General features: G+C 42.8%; 1 protein-coding gene across 1 annotated transcript in view; it reads right to left on the bottom strand.

The window, feature by feature from the left end:
- Window positions 1-21,435, bottom strand: part of GRAP2 (GRB2 related adaptor protein 2) — a 366,164-nt gene that overhangs the window by 66,710 nt on the left and 278,019 nt on the right. The window contains exon 3 of the mRNA XM_033929515.1: window positions 4,770-4,861. Within this exon, the coding sequence (XP_033785406.1) occupies window positions 4,770-4,861 (92 nt within the window). The remainder of the gene's footprint in view (window positions 1-4,769; window positions 4,862-21,435) is intronic.

The following is a 21,435-nucleotide window of genomic DNA, read 5'->3' as shown; positions in this document are numbered from 1 at the left end:
CAGGACGCGCGGAGCGACAGCTGCTGGGAGAAGGGCTTCGAGGCAAGGCGGCTGTCAGGCCAGGAAGGAGAGCAGCTGCATCGCCGGAACCTTCGCAGAAGACGCTGCCTCCGTCGTCGATTGTGGTAACGCATTGCCTGGTGAATAAGTCAATATATTCCTTAGTTAGAATCATTTTGCCCTGAAGTATAAATCCTTGATGATAAGTACAGAGCAAGGTGACACAGTCTGGATGACAATTTTCACTGAGCTCAAGTGTCAGCTCCGTGTTGCATGAAAGATATTGATCTGGTGAGATAGAGGAGGACTATTTTCTTTCTCTGTTAGGGCTTCAAAATCAGCTTGGCTTATACCTTGAACCGAGTGGTTCTCTTTGGATCCCTTCGAGAAAATCACTTAGATTAAAACAAGATGTTGATTCTTGCTTCTGCCGCCAGTGTTCCATGCCTAAGCTTTGGAATTCTTTAACCCAGTCAGTTAGAAGAATATCAGCCCTCCCCAGAAGGCCTAAAAATATATTTATTTGAGCAGGCCTTTAATTAACTCCTGTGGGGATGATCTGCAGGTCCTACACAGCGAGCACGTTATACTTTACTCCTCTTGAATGTGTGTAAGTTACAACAAATGGAGCTCTTTTCTAACTTTCTGATTTTAGTAGGTAAACCGCTTTAACCAAAGGAATTGTGGTATATTAAGTAAATAAATTTATAGATGGAATGGCTCCTTGTAAAATTCTCTCTTAGTATTATTCCCCTATGAAGTGTGGCAATGCATATCAGTGAAGTAAATCCTGATACTAAAACTTCTGGGGACAGGGAAATATCTTCTGCCACCGAAGAAAGACAGACAGGCAGAAAGAAAGAAAGAAAGGGGGCAGGGAGATTGAAAGAAAGAAAGACAGACAGTGGACAGGAAGAGAGACAGAAAGAAAGACAGACAGACAGACAGGGGGCCAGGGAGAGAGACAGACAGAAAGAAAGACAGACAGGGGGAGAGAGACAAAGAAAGAAAGACAGACAGGGGGAAGGGAGAGCGACAGAAAGAAAGACAGACAGACAGAAAGAAAGAAAGGGAGTAGGGAGAGAGACAGAAAGAAAGAAAAAGAAAGAAAAGAAATGCCTAAGTCAACACATCTATTCTAGCGCCCGTTAATGTAACGGGCTAAAAAACTAGTTAATACATAATGGTAACCACAAAATTAAAAAAAACACAAAGCACACTGTACGCAGAGAAAAGGTTAATTATCATATATATTTGGGGGATTTTCAAAGATGAAAAGGCAGATGACTTTAAAATATGCAATGTCGCCTCAGTAACAACTATAGAAAACCAGAAAAATATAGTGCAAAATATAGACAGCAGATATAAATTCTCAAAACTGACACATTTTGATCATTAAATTGAAAATAAAATAATTTTCCTACCTTTGTTGTCTGGTGATTTCATGAGTCTCTGGTTGCACTTCCTTCTGATTGTGCATCCTTTCTTTCTTTCATTTCTTTCGTTACTCAGGCCCAACAATTGTCCTTTTCTATTCCCTCCCTCGAAGACGTGCCAAAACCTACCTGCCCCCAAGCCGACCCACCGCCGATTGCTCCTCCCCCCCTGCCACCCGCTACCGCCATTCGCCCGCTCCATTTAATTACCCCCCTTCTGCTGCCACAACTCTAAAAGGGCCAGGCGCATGCAGCAATTGCACACTGCCGGTCCATAAGCCTTCCCACCAATGTCAATTCTGACATCGGAGAGAAGGTCCTGGTCAGCTAATCGCTGCATGGCCCTTTTGGAGTTGCAGCAGCAGCGGGGGGTGGGTGGGGGTGTAATTAAATGTATTGGTGAGCAGCAGCAGAGGGCAGGCAGGGGGCGGGTGGCAGTCCGTGTACCGCAGGTTGATAAACTCTGATATAACCCACTGTTTAACCCATGGTAACTGTACTGAAAGATTTCTGCTTTGGCCCCAGAGTCAGATGGCAAACCTATTATGGACTCATGCAAGCAATGGAATAAATGTAATTCTGAATCACGCAGTTCTGTATAACTAGGAGCCAGCTGGTAACCTTTTTACACACAAGGGCCAACCCATATTTTGAGCGAATCAGCCAGCTGTTCTGAAGAACCACACTGCAGTCAACATAAGCTGTACCTGAGAAAATTATGCACACATGCAATGTTACTTACAATGATTTTGTTAACAGGATCATTTCAGTGATTTCACGGATCTATGTATGATTACAGTTTAAAGAGTTTTAGAAACACCAGCTTAGTTCAGAAGTCCCCATTTTTCATTTGGGCCAGTCAGGGGCCGTTGAATACCATACAGACAGCTAAAATGCTGCCACTGCATGGGGAGCCAAAATCCCTTCAAAAAGATTTTTATTCTTTCAAGTGTTTCCAGCTGAAGTACTGTGTTAAGCTTCAAAGGATTCCTCATTAGCACAGTCGGGTTAGTTTCTGAAGACATTAAGCTGCAGGCTCAACAACCGTAATAACGGCAAATATAAATCTTGGAATAACTAAGTAGAACTATTAGTGAAGGATTCCTGCAAAAGCCGGAAGCCATTAAATGGCCCCCTTACTTCACAGCAGTGTCGGGCTAGGCTGACATATTCAGTTAGAGCACTAGACAGCTTCTGGAGTTAGGGGGTCTCCAAACGGAACCAATAAAGCATTGCTGTCTGTGGTCTAGTGATCTCTTGCTTTGATGGTTTCCTGGGCACCACTGTGTAGAGGAGAGGACTGCAGAATAGAGAATGACACGAGGACAAATTTTCCCCCGTCCCCGCAGGCACTCATTTTCCTGTCCCATCCTGTGCGAGTTCTTTTCCTGTCCCTACCCCATTCCTGCAAGCTCCATCCTCATCTGCACAAGCCTCAGACACTTTGAAATCATAAGTGTTTGTTTGAGGCCTTAAAAAAATATGACCATGTAAGCCCTTATTATCTAAAGTTCTACTGGTTGCTATTTGAGGCTAGAATTTTGTTTAAATTTGACTCTATATGTTTTAAAGTTTTATTTGGATTGACACCAACCTACCTCTCTTCCCACTTTGAATAAGAATACACAGAAAAACCACAGGTTTTTAGGAAAAATTTTTGCATTCCAGGCTAGTGCAATGAATTCATGTTGGAATGCTCTTATTCCCCAAGCTCAGACGTACTATTTATTCAGAAAAATTCTTAAAACTTACTTGTTTGATAAATATATGACTTAATTGCCAATTTTGTATTTTCTGAGAAATATTTGATATGCTTTTGTATGTAATTCACTGTTTGTACAGCCCTTTCTTGTTGTAAACTGCCTTGAGCTAATGGTTTGGCGGTATATAATAATAAAAATTATTATTATTATTAAGGCGGAGCATACAGGAATGTGGCAGGGACAGTGACAAACTCGTGGGGACGGGACAGGGAAATTGAGTTCCTGCGGGGACAGTGACAAATTGGTCCCCCTGTCATTCTCTACTGCAGAATCAGCACTACTGCTGTGCTACATCTTGGACAACCACTAGATGTCAGCAGAGTAGCACTTTCTTTTAATCCTACTTCAGTCAGACTCGAAAACTAAGATTAGCTGTTTGGCATGAAAAAAAAAAATTTTCTGTGCTCTGAAACAGAAACACTCTTAAGACAGTTAGAGGGGCATAAAAAAAAAAAACGTCTAAGTCCCCTTTTGGCCTAAGGCCTTAAACGTTGAAAGTAGAAGCAGGGAAAATGTCCATAATTAAAAAAACGTCCAAAAGGAGGTTTTTTTTTATCATGGCCTGCCTCTACGTTCAGCTGTTTAAACGCACAGACCACCACACTACGTCTAAACTTATACCCCATAATGAACCTAAAAAACGCCTAAGCCCCAAACGTCCAACACAAGGGCTTTTAAGCGAAGGAGGAGCCAGTCCTTCGCTTAAAAGCTGGATTCTGTAACCGGTGTCTGTCAAAAACAACACCGGTTACAGAATCCACCCCCCTCCCACACACATACGACATTGGGGCAGGAGGGAACCCAAGCCCTCCTGCCCCGCGATCCCCAACCCCCCCAACCCGAACCATGTGCCTAAGGCCCCGCCCACAGGAGGGGCCTAAGACTCCCGGGCCTATTCTGGTTGGCCCAGGCACCTTAGGCCCCACCTGTGGGTGGGGTTTCAGCCGCCTGGGCCAATCGGGCCCCATTCCGGAGCCGGCTGGCCTGCCGGACAGGCAGGCTTGGCACCCATCCATCCGGCCAACATTTAACAGGTATGGGGGTGGGATTGGGGGCATCTCTCCTGCCGCGGGTTGCAGCAGTTCGGGTAGAGGAGTGATGGCATCACGGTAGGGGAGATGAGGCATCTCTCCTGCCGCGATCATTGCTGTAAGGGGTAGGCGGGTTGCTGGGGCCGCTGAGCTGATCGCAGCAGCCACGATCAGCTCAGCGGCCCCTTTTTGGCACTTAGACCTGTATAAGTGCCGACTAGGCAACCTGCCTAAAGTTTTGGTTATACCTGCTGCACGCCTAGGTCTAGGTTGGCCCACCGCCCGCCGTTTCCCCTCCTCTAAAAACGTCTCTTTTCTCCCTATGCGTTTAGAGGCAGGGGAAAGTCCTAAGCTGGTTTTAGATATGTCTAAAATCAGCTTTGATTATGGGTACTTGGACAATCAGGCTTTTTGATCGTCCAAGTAGCCATTTAGGCCACTTTTCAGATGTTTTTTTCTTTTGATTATGAGCCCCTTAGGGTGTAGAGATGTGGCTACTTTGGAAGATGTCCACTCTATTACACTGTTATTAAACTTACATGGGTGTTTGTAACTCAATGAAGTTCTTAGGCACAAATCCCTCACAGCTTCGGAGTTCTGCTTTGTACCACTCATCCTGGGAGCTCAGAATCTAGCAGAAACAAAGAGAGACAGAGAGCGAATTATTATTCAGCATTTAGGATTCCCTTCTGCCCAACAGGGTGAAGAAAAAAAACCCCCCAATGATCAGAAATTTGACAGGCAGCAACCAAGTTTTTCAGAGAGGTATGTTTTCTATAAAGTCCTTTAAACTGCATTAAAAAGTTGCTATAGTGCACCCTTAAGCATTTGTACTACAACTGGAAAATGACTGATTTGGATATTTTTTTTCAATTAATGGCCATATGCTAATGTTGCTGTTAGTGCACAACCTGTATAAAAATATTATCATATGAACAAATACTGCCACTTCTTTTGTAGGCAGTAAGGGCTGATGTGCTAATTCTGCGGTAATCAGTGTGCAGTAATGTAGCTGCACTGATTAGCATAGAAATCACCATTGGCGGGGGTGTGTGGTGTGCTTTATTTCTTTTACTGACCTACAAGTGTATTCGCTCCACAGCTTCTCAGTATCTCTTTCATCTCTCCCCACACTCCCCCCCCCCCCCAAGCACTCCGCTCATCAGGTAAGTCTCTCTTATCTGTACCCTTCTCCTCTACAGCCAACTCAAGATTCTGGCCTAGATTCACTAAGAGGATCGGTAAGAACGTGTGGGTCTGCACCGATCTAATTTTTTGGCCAATTCAGAAAGAGCTATTGATGCACTAAAAAGTCTGCATGCAAATGATTCACGTGGATGTTCGTCGTAATCCCCGACGCTGCTGTCTGATGATCACTGTGAGAGTGACTCACAGATGCGCAGAGCTGGCAGGGGAAGCACAAACAGCTAAGAGGCAGGGAAAAGCCTCCTGCCACTCAGCTGTTTGGGCAGGAAACTTTTTTAAAAATTTTTTAATGGGCACAGATGCTGTGCATGTTACACATGTACAATATCTGTCCCATTAAAAAAATAAAATAAAATAAAAAAAAGCACCCTGCCCGTCAATGATGGCTCTCCCTGACAAACCGGCACCACAAACTGCCCCTCACCCTCCGCACCAATGAAAACGGCAGGACGAATGTCCACTTCAACCTGCCAAGCAGAACCCACCCCTCTGCGAAAGAAAACTGACAGGAGGGATGCCCAGTCCTTCCTGCCACCAAAGGCCCACCCCCACTTCAAGCTCCCCCCCAAACATCCCCTTTCCTCCACCTATCCTGGGTTACAGAGGGAGGAGCCTAAGGTCCTGATTGGCTCAGATGCCTAAGGCCTAAGGTAATGGTCAGCAAAATGCTGAGCACCACTCACAGAATATCTACCCCAGCATGCTTTTCTTCAGGACTTTCTGAGCCTTTGATCAAAATGTCCATATTCATTGATTTCTCTTTCCCCAGCAGGAACTCTGTGGTTAGGATTTTTTTTTTTATCTTAGCAAATCTTCAGGGTCCGTTCTCCGGTTCCTTCATGGTCCATAAGACTGGTTCATATAAAGTTTAATCTCCTTTTTCTTAGTGGAAGGTTGAATTTGGTGGTTGATTCCCTGTTCCAGGCCTGTCCTGGGCCTGATGCAGCAGCTGTACAGGCCTGTTAGGGCCTCCACTCCCTCACTCAAAGTGCACTGACTGGATTAGTCAGAGATCAATTTCTCCTTACATTAGTGCAGTGATTTTTCATCTTATAGCACATTAACAGAATACACAAATTATTAAGGCAGACCACTGGGATCTAACCCATACCCGCCCGTCCCTGCTAAGATCTATTCCAACCCCAAGCATCCCTGCAAATACTCTCCTCCTTCACCGCCCTTACCTATAACATTCAGAGGTAGTTATTTTAATTAATTATGCTACTGAAATACATTAGAGCACCAATATACCGGTAAGCGTAAAATCCAGTGACGGGTCAAAAGCACACGAGTACAAAGGCGTGCCGACAACTGAGCGCGGACAACTGAGCGCAGGGTTTAATCATGCCGAAGAAAACCCGTATTTTAAAGGGCTCTGACGGGGGGTGTGGGGGGAACCCCCTCACTCTACTTACTAGGGATCGTGCTGCCTCACGCTGCCATGTTGGGGGGTGTGGGGGTGTAACTCCCCACATTATACTGAAAACGTAACTTTTTCCCTAAAAAACAGGGAAAAAGTCCTGTATAATGAGGGGGGTTACAACCCCCCAAACCCCCCACAACGCCAGTGCGATCTCTATTAAGTAAAGTGGGGGGGGTTCCCCACCAACACCCCCCATCGGAGCCCTTTAAAATACGTTTTTTTCTTCGGCTCAGTTGTCCATGCTCGGTTGTCGGTGCGCCTTTGTCCTCGTGCGCTTTAGAATATGAAGCGTAAAATCCTTAGGTGCATTCCATTTAGGGCAGGGTTTTCTTGACCTAAATGAGTGCACCTAAGGTAGGTGCCTATTGACACCTAACTCAATTCACGTCCAAACTCCACCCTGAATTCGCTCTTAACCATGTCTACTTGTCGGTAGGCGCCTCGGTGTAAACGCCTACCGGCAAATTAATTTATAATAATTTCTTGTTTTTTAATGGCACTCTCAATTATCAGTGCTGATTAAGCCAATTTTAAACATTACACCCCCCTCCCTTTTATGAAGCCGCATTAGGCTTTTTTATCGCTGGACACGGTGGTGTTAGCTCCGTGAGCTAATACCACTATAGCTAGCGATAAAAAAGCCTAACGCGGCTTCATAAAAGGAGTGGGGGGGGGGGGGGTTGTAAGTTAGGCACTTAGATCAGCTAGGCGCACCAATTTAAGTGCCTAACTGTAGGCGTCTTTTATAGAATCAGGGCCTAAAGGTGTAGGCTAAAATCATAAAACCTATAATTTGAAATTAAAAATTTAAACCAAGGAACTCATATCTTGTGCTCACAAGGGACCCCATGTGTTAGAGCAGTGGTTCTCAACCCTATCCTATCCTGGGGGACCCCCAGCCAGTTGGGTTTTCAGGATATCCCTAATGAATATGCATGAGAGAGATTTGCATATAATGGAGGAGACAGGCATGCAAATACGACTTATGCGTATTCATTATGGATATTTTGAAAGCCCAACTGGCTGGGGGTCCCCCAGGACAGGGTTGAGAACCACTTTGTTAGAGTCCAAAAGACTAGACCCAAAGACTCTTTACAGTTGCCTGTAATGAACTCCTGAGAATATTATTGGATTCTTCTGTTTCGATGTGTTTCCGTTTGCACCAAGTAATGAAGATGGTTTATTACAATTTTCAATTAGTTTGACGTTTGAAGGATTATTTAACTGTTAAAAATTTTCAGACCATTGTTCCACTGCATTGCTTCTGAGCTTTGCAGGTCACCCAAAGTTCAGCAGCCCGATTTGTTAACAGGAATTTCTCAATTTAAACATTACATCACTTTTCAAAATTGCTACCTATTTTGGGTGTGCTAATTTAAGGTTCTTTCATGAGTTCATTGTGCATTGAATGATAGTATTGATACCTGTCTCTTCCACATTGAGAATATATCAGTCTCACAGGGCTCTATGGACAAATTATGTCTGCAGATTTCTACATTTAAACAAATTTGGTTGGAAGAATATAGGTCTACTTTTTGTAGTGGGACTAACTTTATGGAACACTTTACCATATGAAATAAGGAAAGTTACAGTACTCATGTTCTCACCTTTAGGAAACTTTTAAAAGCTCATTTATTTCACCGGACATTCAGACAGTGGCTATTATGATAATGCAAGTTATCTTTATTGACAGTTAATAGTAATGTCTTTTATCACTGCAAGGTAATTTCTAGTTCAGTAATGGTGGGTTTTACTTTTCGTCAAGCAACATTAGGACCTTAAGTCACATTATTTGGACCTTTTAACACTGCCTAACCTAAAATTCTGCAGTCATATTTAAGTCACTGAATGTTAGGTAGTAATGGGATGCAAAATATAAAAAAATATATATTGCATATCTCATTACTATGCAAATGCCCTAATATGACTTGCAGTGATACAGCGCAAGTCACATTATGGCCCCAAACTCACTGGAAATAACCCTAGATTTTTACTGGGGTTATTTTACCACCAAGGGTCTTTGGGTCGCAAGGAGAAGGGCCCCCCCTCCAACAAAATCACCCTGGCATAATTCCTGCCCACCTGTTAAAAAGCATTGGTGGTCCTTTGGGAGGGGGGCCAGGGGAATCCAGAGAGTTTTTGAATGTGACTACTGCTAGAGGTGCCATTTTCAGGAAGATGCTGGACCAGGCAGAAGCAACTAACCAAAGACACACCCCGCCCTGAATCCCATGATGCGCTTCCCTAGATCCTAGGATCACCCCTTCCCAGACTCCCAAAGGACCGCCAATGCTTTTTAGGGGTTGTTTAGTCAGGAGAGAACTGGGGAGGACGGGGGGGGGGAGAGAGACCCTCTTGGGCTGCAAGAATAATGCTGCTTGAGAGGTGTCTCTCAAACAGCATTATTCTTGAAAGGATCCCAGAGGTTGCTGAATCTCATGGTGCATCTAGGTGTGGCAAAGGATGATCTTCTGCCAGCACCACAATGAATCCATTGCCCCTCCCTGAACGGACACGTATCAGAACTTTAGTAAGTGTCCTTAGGCATATGTTGTTTAAAGATGCAAAGGTAGGCCCTGTTTATCTTTCCCTTCTTTGAAGATGGTATAAGGACATCTATGTTTGTCTTTCTTTCTTTGACATGAATGTTTAAACAGAGTTGTAGTGAAGTGAATTCAATTGTTTTGTTAAGCCGTATTTACAGACAGATTTAGATTAGGGTCTCTGCTGGTTAAGGCTTTTTCTGACCCTCTGTGGACTTCAATCTCCAGATAGAAGAAATGCTGATGTGTTTAAAGTTTCATGTGACCTGTATCCATATATGGTTTGTATTTACGTCACATGCTGACACATGCTGGCAAACCTGATTCGTATAAATATGTGAATCTCATAATAAAGGACGGACATATTTGAAAGATGGTTTCTGGTCTTTAAGATGTGTCCCCAGGTACCTGACTTACAAATGACAGAGACAGAGAAAGTATGGGGCAGGAATTGGGACCTGAATCCTTTTCAGTTGGGGACTTGTCCGCGATGGGCAGATGATATCACCGGTATTTTGTGAGTATTTCTGAATTTTTTCTGTTCTTTAATACTCACTGGGTAGTGGTGACCTGTACCCACCCTTTATTTTAAGTTCAAGCTTTGGGTTCTATTATGGAGTTTTTTTGGGAAAAATCTCGGGGTACTTTTGGTAAGCGCCCCTCATATATATAAGCAGCTGCCATTCTTTCGGAAAGAATGAAATTATTTATAGAACCCCCCTGCCCACTCTGTCATTTGTAAGGTTAAAAACTTTTATAGAGTATAAGATTTTATTGTCTCTTATTACTGTACCTCGCTTATAAGGTAAGATAAGCGAATATTTTTGCATTGTTATATGGGTTTTGTAATGAGTCATAAAGGCACTTACTCCTAGACAAATGAGACTTGTACGGCTGTGTGTGTGTATGACATTTTTCCTTCAGCTCCCATCTTTCTGTGTCACCAATGTTTACTACTGAGGTAGGACATGCTGTTATGTGGAATGAATTGAAAGCGCTGGTTGAATCAGTCTAAGATCTTTCCCTTGTAGTTTGTACACAAGCACTATTTCTTGTCTTCCTTTTAATCCTGACTAATTTTGTGCGTTTAAAAAATTCCGTTTTAGAGGTTTTCTTTCTTGTGCAGAGCAAAGCTAATCTGTTCTTTGCTTTCATTATCAGGGTCTGTGCATGAATGTTTTTGTCCCTTCCCCCAGACTTCTCTGTTTGGGCTTCCACTGACCCCCTATAGTGCTTCTTTGAAGTTACTCATTCTTGGTTTTATCAAGCAGTAAGGTGAGATTCCACTGCTCGTCTCTTGACTTTTCTCCGGCATTATCAAAACCACCATCTCTTCTTATAATACGCCCATCGCTCTTGTTGTCAAAGCTAATGGCATTCCCTGTTTCGTCCTAGATTTCGGGCTGTTAGAGTTTTGGTAATTCTCATTGCACTTATGTTTCTTCCACCATTCCACCGGCAGCCAATGATTTTTTTCTGTCATTATCCTAAAGAATGTTTTATTTTAGTCCCTTTGGTGAGGCTGCCTTCACCTTTAAGCAACAGTATACCTAGTGTGGAATGTCCTTCGGGCTATTCTACAAAGTCATGCACTGCCCCTCATGGTCCTATTCTCATTTTGTACAACTTTTGTGTTCCATAATTCAGGAGACCTGTCAGGCTGATAGTTTGTATCTTTTATAATGGTTGTCTGTGTGTGGTCACAAGGTGTCATGAAATAAACTGCACTGGTGTACATCTGAAGTGAAATACCTGGGTTTTGTCCTGTCTCATGGTCAAAGGAAAATCTGCACTTTCTGCATTGCTGCTATTCTGGGTTGGCCCCGCCCAGCTACCAAGAAAGACATGCTTACTTTTCTTGCTATGATTGGTCACTGCCGCCAATGGATCTCTGCTTGTTCCTTCTATGACCAGATTTTGAGACAGACCCTGGTTTCTGAAATGACTGCTCTTATCAGATGGACTTATGAAATGTTGGACATTTAAGATGTGCTTTGGTTTCTAGCTCAAGTTTGGGTTTTCCTGCTTATGCCCACATGTTTTATCTCTTTGTTTGGGACTATTGTAACACCATGAAGGGAGAACATGGCGGTAAATTACGCTCTGTTGCCTTTTTTTATAGTCACTCCTGTTCAAGTTCCCTGGCTGCTTGTGCTATGGTGGTAGAGATGGTTACTTTTCTGATCCTAGGTCACCCCATTACCCTTCATACTTTTCACGATGTCCAAGCCCTTCTTTTAAATAGGCTTCTGGGTCTCAAGGGTGAACAGGATTCTCTTCCTCTCTTTTTTCACAGCTTCAGTCCTTTGTTACCACCCCCCTCCTCTGAATTTGATGCCTGGCATTTGGCAGGTGCCCAAAGCCGCCCTTCTGGACGGACTTTGGTGCAAAGAGGGGAAACCCTGGATACCAGCTGCTAGCTCTCCCTTATTCATTGCCCAATATCATGGTATTGGTTATCGTAGTGCTCGCTCGACATTTTAACTTCTTGCTAGTGATATTTTCATTCTTGACCTTTTGCTCCTTGATACAGATATATATAGCTCAATAATTACAGCTGGCACGGTTGTGAATTGAAAATAAATTGGAAAATACAATTCCTTTCTATTGTTTTAGCTGAAGTTAGGATGTTGCTAATTTAAAATGTTTTTTCCGGATTTATACATAGCCATCCCAGATCAGTTTTGGCACAGATATTTCTAATGTTTTCCACGGGTCCTCTTTATCACTGCAGAGATAGAGACGCTCCAAAGAGACATTAGCTTTATGCCTTTTTTCAAATATGAGATGGTTATGATATACATTATTTGTTGTTTTGGTTTTTTTATATCAATGTGTTTATTTGCAGAGTTAAATTCAGCCCTGCACACTTGACAGATGGAGTAATAGCTCCACGCTTAAAACTTTATGTTTTGTCTGTGTCATGTCTACTTGTTTTAGTTTAGTGGGTACCCCAGGATACATAATATTGGCCATTTTTAGAGCTCTTTTTCCACTTCTTACTAGCCTAACTGCGCAATGTTCTTTTACTTTTAGCTTTTATATTCTGAATATAGTTTAGTTAGGGGTTATAAAAAAAAGCTTTATTTTATACAGCGTTTATTTCGTGGTGTTCCCTACATATGATCCATTCAATATACATTTCTGAATACATTCAGTACATCAGTATGGTCTCTCTGAAGTGCATAATAGTTATATGCAGCATGATAAAAACATATCCTTTTGGATTGTTCAATTAAGAACCTTAAGTAAGTGAGTATTGTCTCTCTTTTGCCATGGCTATGTCAAGTACATGAATTGGTATTGTTGCATGTTGCCACGTTCAGTACAGGCAACATGGTTTCTCTTGTTTTCTATCTCTTATCTGGATCACATTGGAGTACAGCTGCTGAATGATATTTGGAATGCTTTCCAAGCATTTCTTTTCAAGTATCTCTTTCTGTATGCACAGACATCTGGCTGCTCTCCCTTTGAGATTCTCACGGGATGACCTTTCCCTGCCCCATGGGTAGATTTTCCCTTGATACAGGAGGAATACGTCTAAAAGCTAATTGAAATATTAGGGCTTGTTCAAAGAAACGTGTCTTGCACTTCTCCTTTCTCTCCACAGATTCCTACCCATTTTTTCCAGCCTGGTGATTATCCAGCAGCTTTCCAAGGATCGGAAGCAGACAGATTTCCCCTTTGGCCTTCCCACTACTGTGATCGCTGTGCCCAGGCCCGCTGCACTCACTGAGGAGTTTCCTGTTTGGATCCACGCAAGTCGCTTGAAGAGGGTTAACCTAAAACCCCAGAAGCAAGTCTTCCCTGCGCAGATTTCACCTCCTCCAGTGGAACAACATAATGATCTCATTGCAGCATTCTACCAACTTTATCATTCTCTTACTGGCACCGCTGCTGCTAGTTTTTCTCCCTGTATGGATCATTTCTAACTGGGTCTACAGGGATGATGTGTTCTGGGTCCATGACACTTTCTGCCCATACCCATCTGTAAATGACACTCCTACTGTAAACAGCACCCCCGACACCTCTTTGCGAACACGACGTCAAGCTGGACTACTCCCTCGCAAAGGCTGTCCTTCAATTGGAATCCAGAAAAGACCGATAGTATGCTACCCTTTGGTATAATTCCAGCAGTGTGCAAGTTGCCACCTTCTCCTTTGAGTATTGTGACATTGTGGACTGTTCATCAATTGATATCCCAAGGCTGTGCTATTGGTCCTCAGAGATTCCTAAAACTAAGGACATATATATATATATATATATTACTGACTCACGTTGGGGGTTAAGTGTGCATTCTGGGGAGTGGTAGGGTGGAATATTGATACTTACTGGGTTTATAAGCTAGAAAATACCCTGAAAAACAGTGGACCAAAATGGTAAATCACTGCTTACTTGTATGACCCTTCATAAGGTTGGACACTGTTATAGGAAAAGTGTTCCTGCACAAATTATTAAGCTTTCTCTTATTATTGACAACCCTAGACCTACTGATGAAGGTATGTACATTATGGACATGTGGTTTAAGGGTGGGTCTAGCTATCATCAGTTTTCTTACGGGATCTATCTACCTCCACTCATCCTCTCCCGCCATTTTGTGGGGGCCTCAAAAAATACTAACTCACTGGCCCCTACATTCAATAAACTTACTGACATGATGGCTATTGCCAATCCCACTTTTGAAGATATTGTGGCTGTTGAGGTAGGGTTTTCAGAACGTAACCTTTGGTTAGAATGGATGAAATTCACTGCTGATCAACATAATAAGAGTAATTGTTACATATGTGCTCAAGCTAGACCCCATCTAGGAACCGTACCTCTGGACCTCCCTCTTGGTATCCAACCATGCCTTTCTGGGTTATTTACCAGTATCTCCTCTAATTTTACCTATCCTCTTTGTGCACTGTAGTGTTCTAAATACCCTTTGTTGCCAGGACAGCAAAAGCTTGATATTGCCGTTATCATCTATAAGGGCAATTACACATGTCATGTTTCTAATCTGACACAGAGTAGTTTTGTAGGTAATTTACCCCCAGGTTATTGTTCTGTCTTGGCTCATAGGTATGCCCCATTGTTGCTGCATCAGATTTGATATTTACTGGCTTTATGGAGACTTTTGGCTCCCTGTTAAGCTACCCAGCCAGTGGATAGGCCAGTGCACTTTAGTTAAGGTTACTATGCTTCTGCATATTTTTCTGAAAGGCATCCTTCCTATTCACATGGTTTTTCCTTTTATTTGTCTTGATATAAATCTGATCACATGTATACATAGATGCTATAGGGGTCCCAAGAGGGGTCCCAGATGAATTTAAGGCCCGAGCTCAGGTTAAGGCTGGGTTTGAGTTCCTTATTCCCTTTATTACTATTAATAAGAATGTTGATTGGATTAGTTAAAATTATTATAATCAGCAACGCTTTGTGAACTATTCTAGGGACGCCTTGCAAAGTATTACTGATCAATTAGGCTCCACTTCTTAGATGGTTCTCAAAATCATATGGCCCTAGATATGATTCTAGCTGAGAATTCTGAAAAATTCTCCTCAGTACTTTAAGCTGTTGTACTTTTCTTTCTGACAATATAGGTCCTCCTATGGACATTCAGAAATTAGCAGACCTCTTTGCTGAGTTCAAATGTAACTCTGATTTATCTAATTTTTGGGATCAGCACTTTAGTTGAATGCATAATCTCTTATTATTTGCACTCTTGTCTTGACTGCTCATGTACTGTGTTATTCGTATTACAGTTCCTAAAAAGAATCCTCCTTGAGAGACATACCTAGAGTATCACTCCCTTCCAGCTCATGCTGTGTATTTGTGTACGTCATTTACATGACGTAAGAGGGGAATTGAACGGACACGTATCAGAACTTTAGTAAGTGTCCTTAGGCATATGTTGTTTAAAGATGCAAAGGTAGGCCCTGTTTATCTTTCCTTTCTTTGAAGATGGTATAAGGACATCTATGTTTGTCTTTCTTTCTTTGACATGAATGTTTAAACAGAGTTGTAGTGAAGTGAATTCAATTGTTTTGTTAAGCCGTATTTACAGACAGATTTAGATTAGGGTCTCTGCTGGTTAAGGCTTTTTCTGACCCTCTGTGGACTTCAATCTCCAGATAGAAGAAATGCTGATGTGTTTAAAGTTTCATGTGACCTGTATCCATATATGGTTTGTATTTACGTCACATGCTGACACATGCTGGCAAACCTGATTCGTATAAATATGTGAATCTCATAATAAAGGACGGACATATTTGAAAGATGGTTTCTGGTCTTTAAGATGTGTCCCCAGGTACCTGACTTACAAATGACAGAGACAGAGAAAGTATGGGGCAGGAATTGGGACCTGAATCCTTTTCACCTCCCCATTAATATTTTTAATGTTTTAGATCAGGGATGTCAAAGTCCCTCCTTGAGGGCCGCAATCCAGTCGGGTTTTCAGGAGATCTATTTGCTTGTACTGCTTTCATTGTATACTATTAGATCTCATGCATATTCATTGGGGAAATCCTGAAAACCCAACTGGATTGCGGCCCTCGAGGAGGGACTTTGACACCCCTGTTGTAGATGAGAGAACTGTGCATGTCATTATTTAGTTTTTTTATGTTTTATGTTAGCATATGATTATTTTTATTGTAACCCAGTTAGAACCTGATAAGCAAGACATACATTTTTTTAAATAAATAAAATAACACACTGCTATAACTAGGGAAGAACCATGTATTAAACATAGAATGAACAGCACACTTAAAAGGCTTCTAATGCAGCGATTCCCAACACAGTCCTTGGACACACATAGCCAGTCAGGTTTTCAGGATATTTACAATGAATATGTCATAAATGGAGCCACACGCAAATCCATCTCAAGAATATTCATTGAGGCTATCCTGAAATCCTGATTGGCTAGATGTGCCCCATGGACTGAGTTAAAAACAATTGTTCTAATATCAACTGCCTAATTTATAACCCAGTGATTTCCAAACCTGTCCTGGGGGAACCCCACCCAGTCAGGTTTTCAGTATATCTGCAATGAATATTCATGAGTTCGATTTGCATACACTGTCTCCTTGGTATGCAAATATATCTCATACATATTCATTGAAGAAAATCCTGAAAACCTTACTGACTTGGGTTCCCCCAGGCCAGGTTTGGGAATCACCCCCATAATCAAATTGGCAAATTAATAGTGCACACCTCCACAGCTGAAGGCCTGATATGTAAATCACACATGGAATGTGCTCCCGGAGGAAGTGATCAAGCAGAATACAGTACAGGGATTCAAACAGGGATTGGACGGATTCCTGAGGGACAAAGGGATTGTAGGGTACTGAAAAGGGTGCGAAGACAAAGGGTCAAGAATTTGATGGAAAGATAGGACTTCGATGAGAAACCAAGGGGTGATTCAGACAGGTCATGACCTGTTGGGCCGCCGCGGGAGCGGACTGCTGGGCGTGATGGACCTGTGGTCTGACCCAGCAGAGGCACTACTTATGTTCTTATGCTCTTATGTTTTACTGTTGTAATCACTTATTGCTGACTGTGTACTGCCTTGGGTAAATTTCTTCAAAAATGTGGTAAATATTTCCTTTAAAAAACCCAAAAAACTAGGACATCTATTCTTCAGTTTATATTACAGACCCTAAAGGTTAGCAGACTATGGACTCCTTTTACAAAGCTGTGGTAGAAGTTTCTACCGCGGGCCGGCAAGGTTAATGCTCTGATGGTCATAGAAATTCTATAAGCATTTACCTCGCTAGCCCACGGTAGAAATCTCTACCAAAGCTTTGTAAAAGTCAGCATATGGTAGGTGAAGAAAAGGGTTAATAATGCTATAACTAAAACAATTAAAAAGATCTTCGTGAAACTGTCAATCTGAATTCTGTGAATAGTCCTCATCCATCAATTTGCATTGAAAGCAAAAACCTGTTTGCATTGTGAATTCGCCCTGATCAAAGTTCTCTAGGAATGCAGATAAAGCTGCACCTTCAATTTCTGGTCCTCTGCTTTAATGGCTTTTAATTAACAGAAAATAAATTCCCTCAGGCAATTATAGTGTCTACGGAAAAAAAAAAAAAAAAAGTAGACTGGTGTGTAAAAATCCAAGAAAAACAAGAGCTGTATTCTATTTGCTCACTCCTATCTTACAGCCCCACAGCTTCATTGAACCAATGGCATATTTCTTAAGAGCAGTGGGTTTATTTGTATTTGTTAATGGAAAAATAGGTTGAGAAATGTGGTCTTCACAATTCCAAGGAAAAAACAGTACCGACTAGGGCCAGGCTCAGCACACATAGTTATGTAAATATACCTCAGTTCTGACCTGTGGCACCCCTCTGCTATTCCACTACAAGGACTTCAATACCACTGCTCCTCCCCTGGCTATGCCCTCTTTTCATATTCACACATTAGAGATGGCACGCAGCACTCTATAGAATATGCCGACCAAGTTGTGCGCATAATCATGTATTTAATGGTTATAACTAATGGGAAGACTGGATGGACCGTTTAGGTCTTTATCTGCCATCATTTACTATGTTACTATGTTACCACTACCACACACACTGCTCTGTCAAAGCATCTCAATCTTGACTTGCAGCACCCCTTGCTATTCTAGTCCTGAGCCCCTAGCTGCTAATCCATCTCAATTTTTATTCTAGTACTGAGATCCCCCCCATGCATGTATGCACACACACATCTCTGTCAATGCACCTCAATCCAGACCTGCAGAATATTTGCTATTTCATCCCTTGCTAACATCTATTAAGTGTATCATAGGCTTCACTAAAAATCAGCCCTTTTACCAAGCTTTGGTAAGCACTACTGCATGCTTATCGCAGCTTATAATGTCTAACAGTAAGGTTACCAGATTTCCTCTTAAAAAAAGGGCACCTGGCCCCACCCTGTTCTGCCCCCAGCCCCGCCCCTACACAAATCTTGTGTCTCCTTCCCAGAGCTCAGAGCTGTGTCTGCAGGACCTCCATGCATGCGCGAACATCAGCATGGTGATGTCACATGCATATGTGTGATGTCATCACGTCGACGTCTGCGCATGCACAGAGGCCCTTCAGACACGGCCCTGAGTTCAAGGCCTTCCAAAATCCGGACAAAGTGCTGGTTTTTGAAAATTCCTCTGGGCACCTGGACTGTCCTCTAAAAAGAGGATATGTCAGGGTTTTCCTGAATATCTGGTAACCCTAGCTTACATCAGTTCATGCTCGGGTGTCCTGTGGTAATTTCCTAATTTGAATGCACAAACTGTGCACTAAAAATATTTAAAATTTTTATCATACTACTTATTTCTTTAGTGCTACTAGACATATGCAGCGCTGAACATCAAAACACAGAAGAGACAGTCCTGCTCAAAAGAGCTTACATTCAAAACAAACAGGACAAGGTGCATCAATACACAGTACTCAGGTGGGGAAATTACAGAGGGACTCAAGAGCAATGTAAAGAAATTCTTCTTTACAGAAAGAGATGCCTGGAATGCACTCCCGAGAGAGGTGGTTGGCAGGAAAACGGTGGCAGAGAGCAAAAAAGCATGGGATGAACACAGAAGATCTAGAATCATAAAAGAATAATAAATATTACAGTATGACTGAAACAAACTGCCTGACTCAGTACGTCAAGCTCCGTTTCTGGCAGTTTTCAAATCCAGACTCAAAGCCCATTTCTTTGAAGATGTTTTCAATTACAAACTCGTATCCATCTTCTAAGCACCAATATCTGTCTTATCATAGTAACATAGTAACAAAGTAGATGGGCAGACTTGCATAGTATGTGTCTGTATATGGCCTTTTGGTGGAGGATGGGCTGGGGAGGGCTTCAATGGCTGGGAGGGTGTAGATGGACTGGAGTGAACTTTGACGGAGACTTCAGTAGTTGAAACTAGAGAATGACACGGTGGCGGTTTACCCGCGGCCACCGCATTTTAGCCGCGGGTCACCCGCCGAAAACGGGGAAGAAAACTAGCAGTCGCTGCGGCGACGGGGACAAGGCCATTCACCGCCCGCGGGGCGGTGAATGGTCTTGTCTCCGCAGTGAGGTATCAAGGATCGCGTGGTCCCCGCAGCCACCGCCCGCCCGCCCGTAGCATTTAGCCAGCTCCCTCCCTCCACCTCACCTTAAATTTCGAGTTTTCCGGCTTCCTTTTTTCCGAGCCGTACGTGTTCAAAAATCCGTGCACGCGCGGCTGCGCGAGTCAATCAATCTTCTCCTCTGACGCAACCGGAAACAGGAAGTTGCAGGAGAGGAGAAGTTTGATTGACTCGCGCAGCCACGCGTGCACGGATTTTTGAACACGTGTGGCTCGGAAAAAAGGAAGCCGGAAAACTCGAAATTTAAGGTGAGGTGGAGGGAGGGAGCTGGCTAAATGCACGGCTTTTTGAACGCGTGCGGCTAGGGAAAAAGGAAGCCGGCAAACTCGGAACGAATATAAGGCGAGGTGGAGGGAGGGTGGGGGCTGCTGGACCATTCTTCATTACTTTGCCATACTAATTCCATTCTATGTTAGGTGCCACGGACTCAGATTCGAGTCCTAGCGATGATGAGTTAAAGATCCCAAAAGAAGCCAACTTCTAAATCCAGTGGTTAGAGCTACACTACACTCCTTGTGACCCTGGGCAAGTCACTTAATCCCTATTGCTTCTGACACAATGGGCAGTTCCAAAGACCAAGACTGGCCAGTGTCAAAGACAGGATGCTGAGCTTGATAGACCCTTAGTCTCCACTGTTTTTTAGTGATCAACAAAGTTCTATGTTTCTATAATCACCCTAATTCTGTTATCATTGGACTAGATATTCAAAATGATTTAAATGGCCAGGACAGGCTCCTGGCTGTTCAAATCATCTGTCCAGGGCTAACCAGGCATTTTCAATCTTCATGTTCAGCCCAAATGGTGTCACACAATTCAGCAAAAATACCCAATGTTGTTCCTCATAATTTAAATATTGCTCATAGAAGGAACAACATTGGGTATTTTTGCAAATGGAAGTTGGAGGGTTAATTCCCTTGAAACAGCCAATTGAGTGAAACATGAATTCATGCTGGGACACAAGATAGGTTGAATTTGTTTTGAATTTAAAAAGAAAAATGATCAATGAAGAATACTATAATGGCAAGAAAATATAATGATAAAACAGCAACTAATTTTGCCTATTTTTATATATTAAAAAAGTACTACATAAGGTGAATGTCCATATTGCTGTCTGTTGTTCTGCTGAGCACTGGCATTGAAACAGCAAAATGCATTTATTGCATACTTGTCCTCTGTCGGAAACATTATGGTGGTATATTAGTTGTGTTAATAAAAATTTATAAACAAAGCCCTGCCAGCTGAACATCTCTTTCTCTAGTTCAGCAGCAGGAACTTTGATTTATAAGAATGGAATACGCTAAATATTAGAGTACTAAGGCTTATATGGATGCTGTAGGGACGGTGACGGGGCGGTGAATGGGATGGCAGTGGCGGTGACGGGGCGGTGAAAGGGATGGCAGTGACGGTGACGGGGTGGTGAATGGAATGGCGGTGACGGGGCGGTGCAGAGGATGGTGGGCCGGGGACGGGGCGGTGACGGGGACAGATTTTTTCCCCGTGTCATTCTCTAGTTGAAACCTAAGAACAGTACAGGCAAAGCTTTGGATTCTTGCCCAGAAATAGCTTAGAAGAAGAAGGGAAAAAAAACAACCACATTTTTAGACTGAATCAGGTTGGCCAGACTGGATGGACTATTTGGATCTTTATCTGCCGTCATCTACTTCGTTACTATGTTACTATAATAAGGCAGATATTGGTGCTTAGAAGAAGGGTAGGAGTTTGGAATTGAAAACATCTTCAAAGAAGTGGGCTTTGAGTCTGGATTTGAAAACTGCCAGAGACGGAGCTTGACGTACTGAGTCAGGCAGTTTGTTCCAGTCATATGGTGCAGCAAAGTAGAAGGGACAGAGGCTTAGATGCACTAAAGCTAGCGATCGCCGCTAAACCTGTTTTAACTGCTTTAGCAACAATCACATTTGCAGTTCTGATGCAGAAAAAG

The sequence above is a fragment of the Geotrypetes seraphini genome, chromosome 2 (genome assembly GCF_902459505.1).
Source record: "Geotrypetes seraphini chromosome 2, aGeoSer1.1, whole genome shotgun sequence".
Lineage (NCBI taxonomy): Eukaryota > Metazoa > Chordata > Amphibia > Gymnophiona > Dermophiidae > Geotrypetes > Geotrypetes seraphini.
Note: the sequence above shows the minus strand (reverse complement) of the source record. Positions and strands in the feature narration are given on the sequence as shown.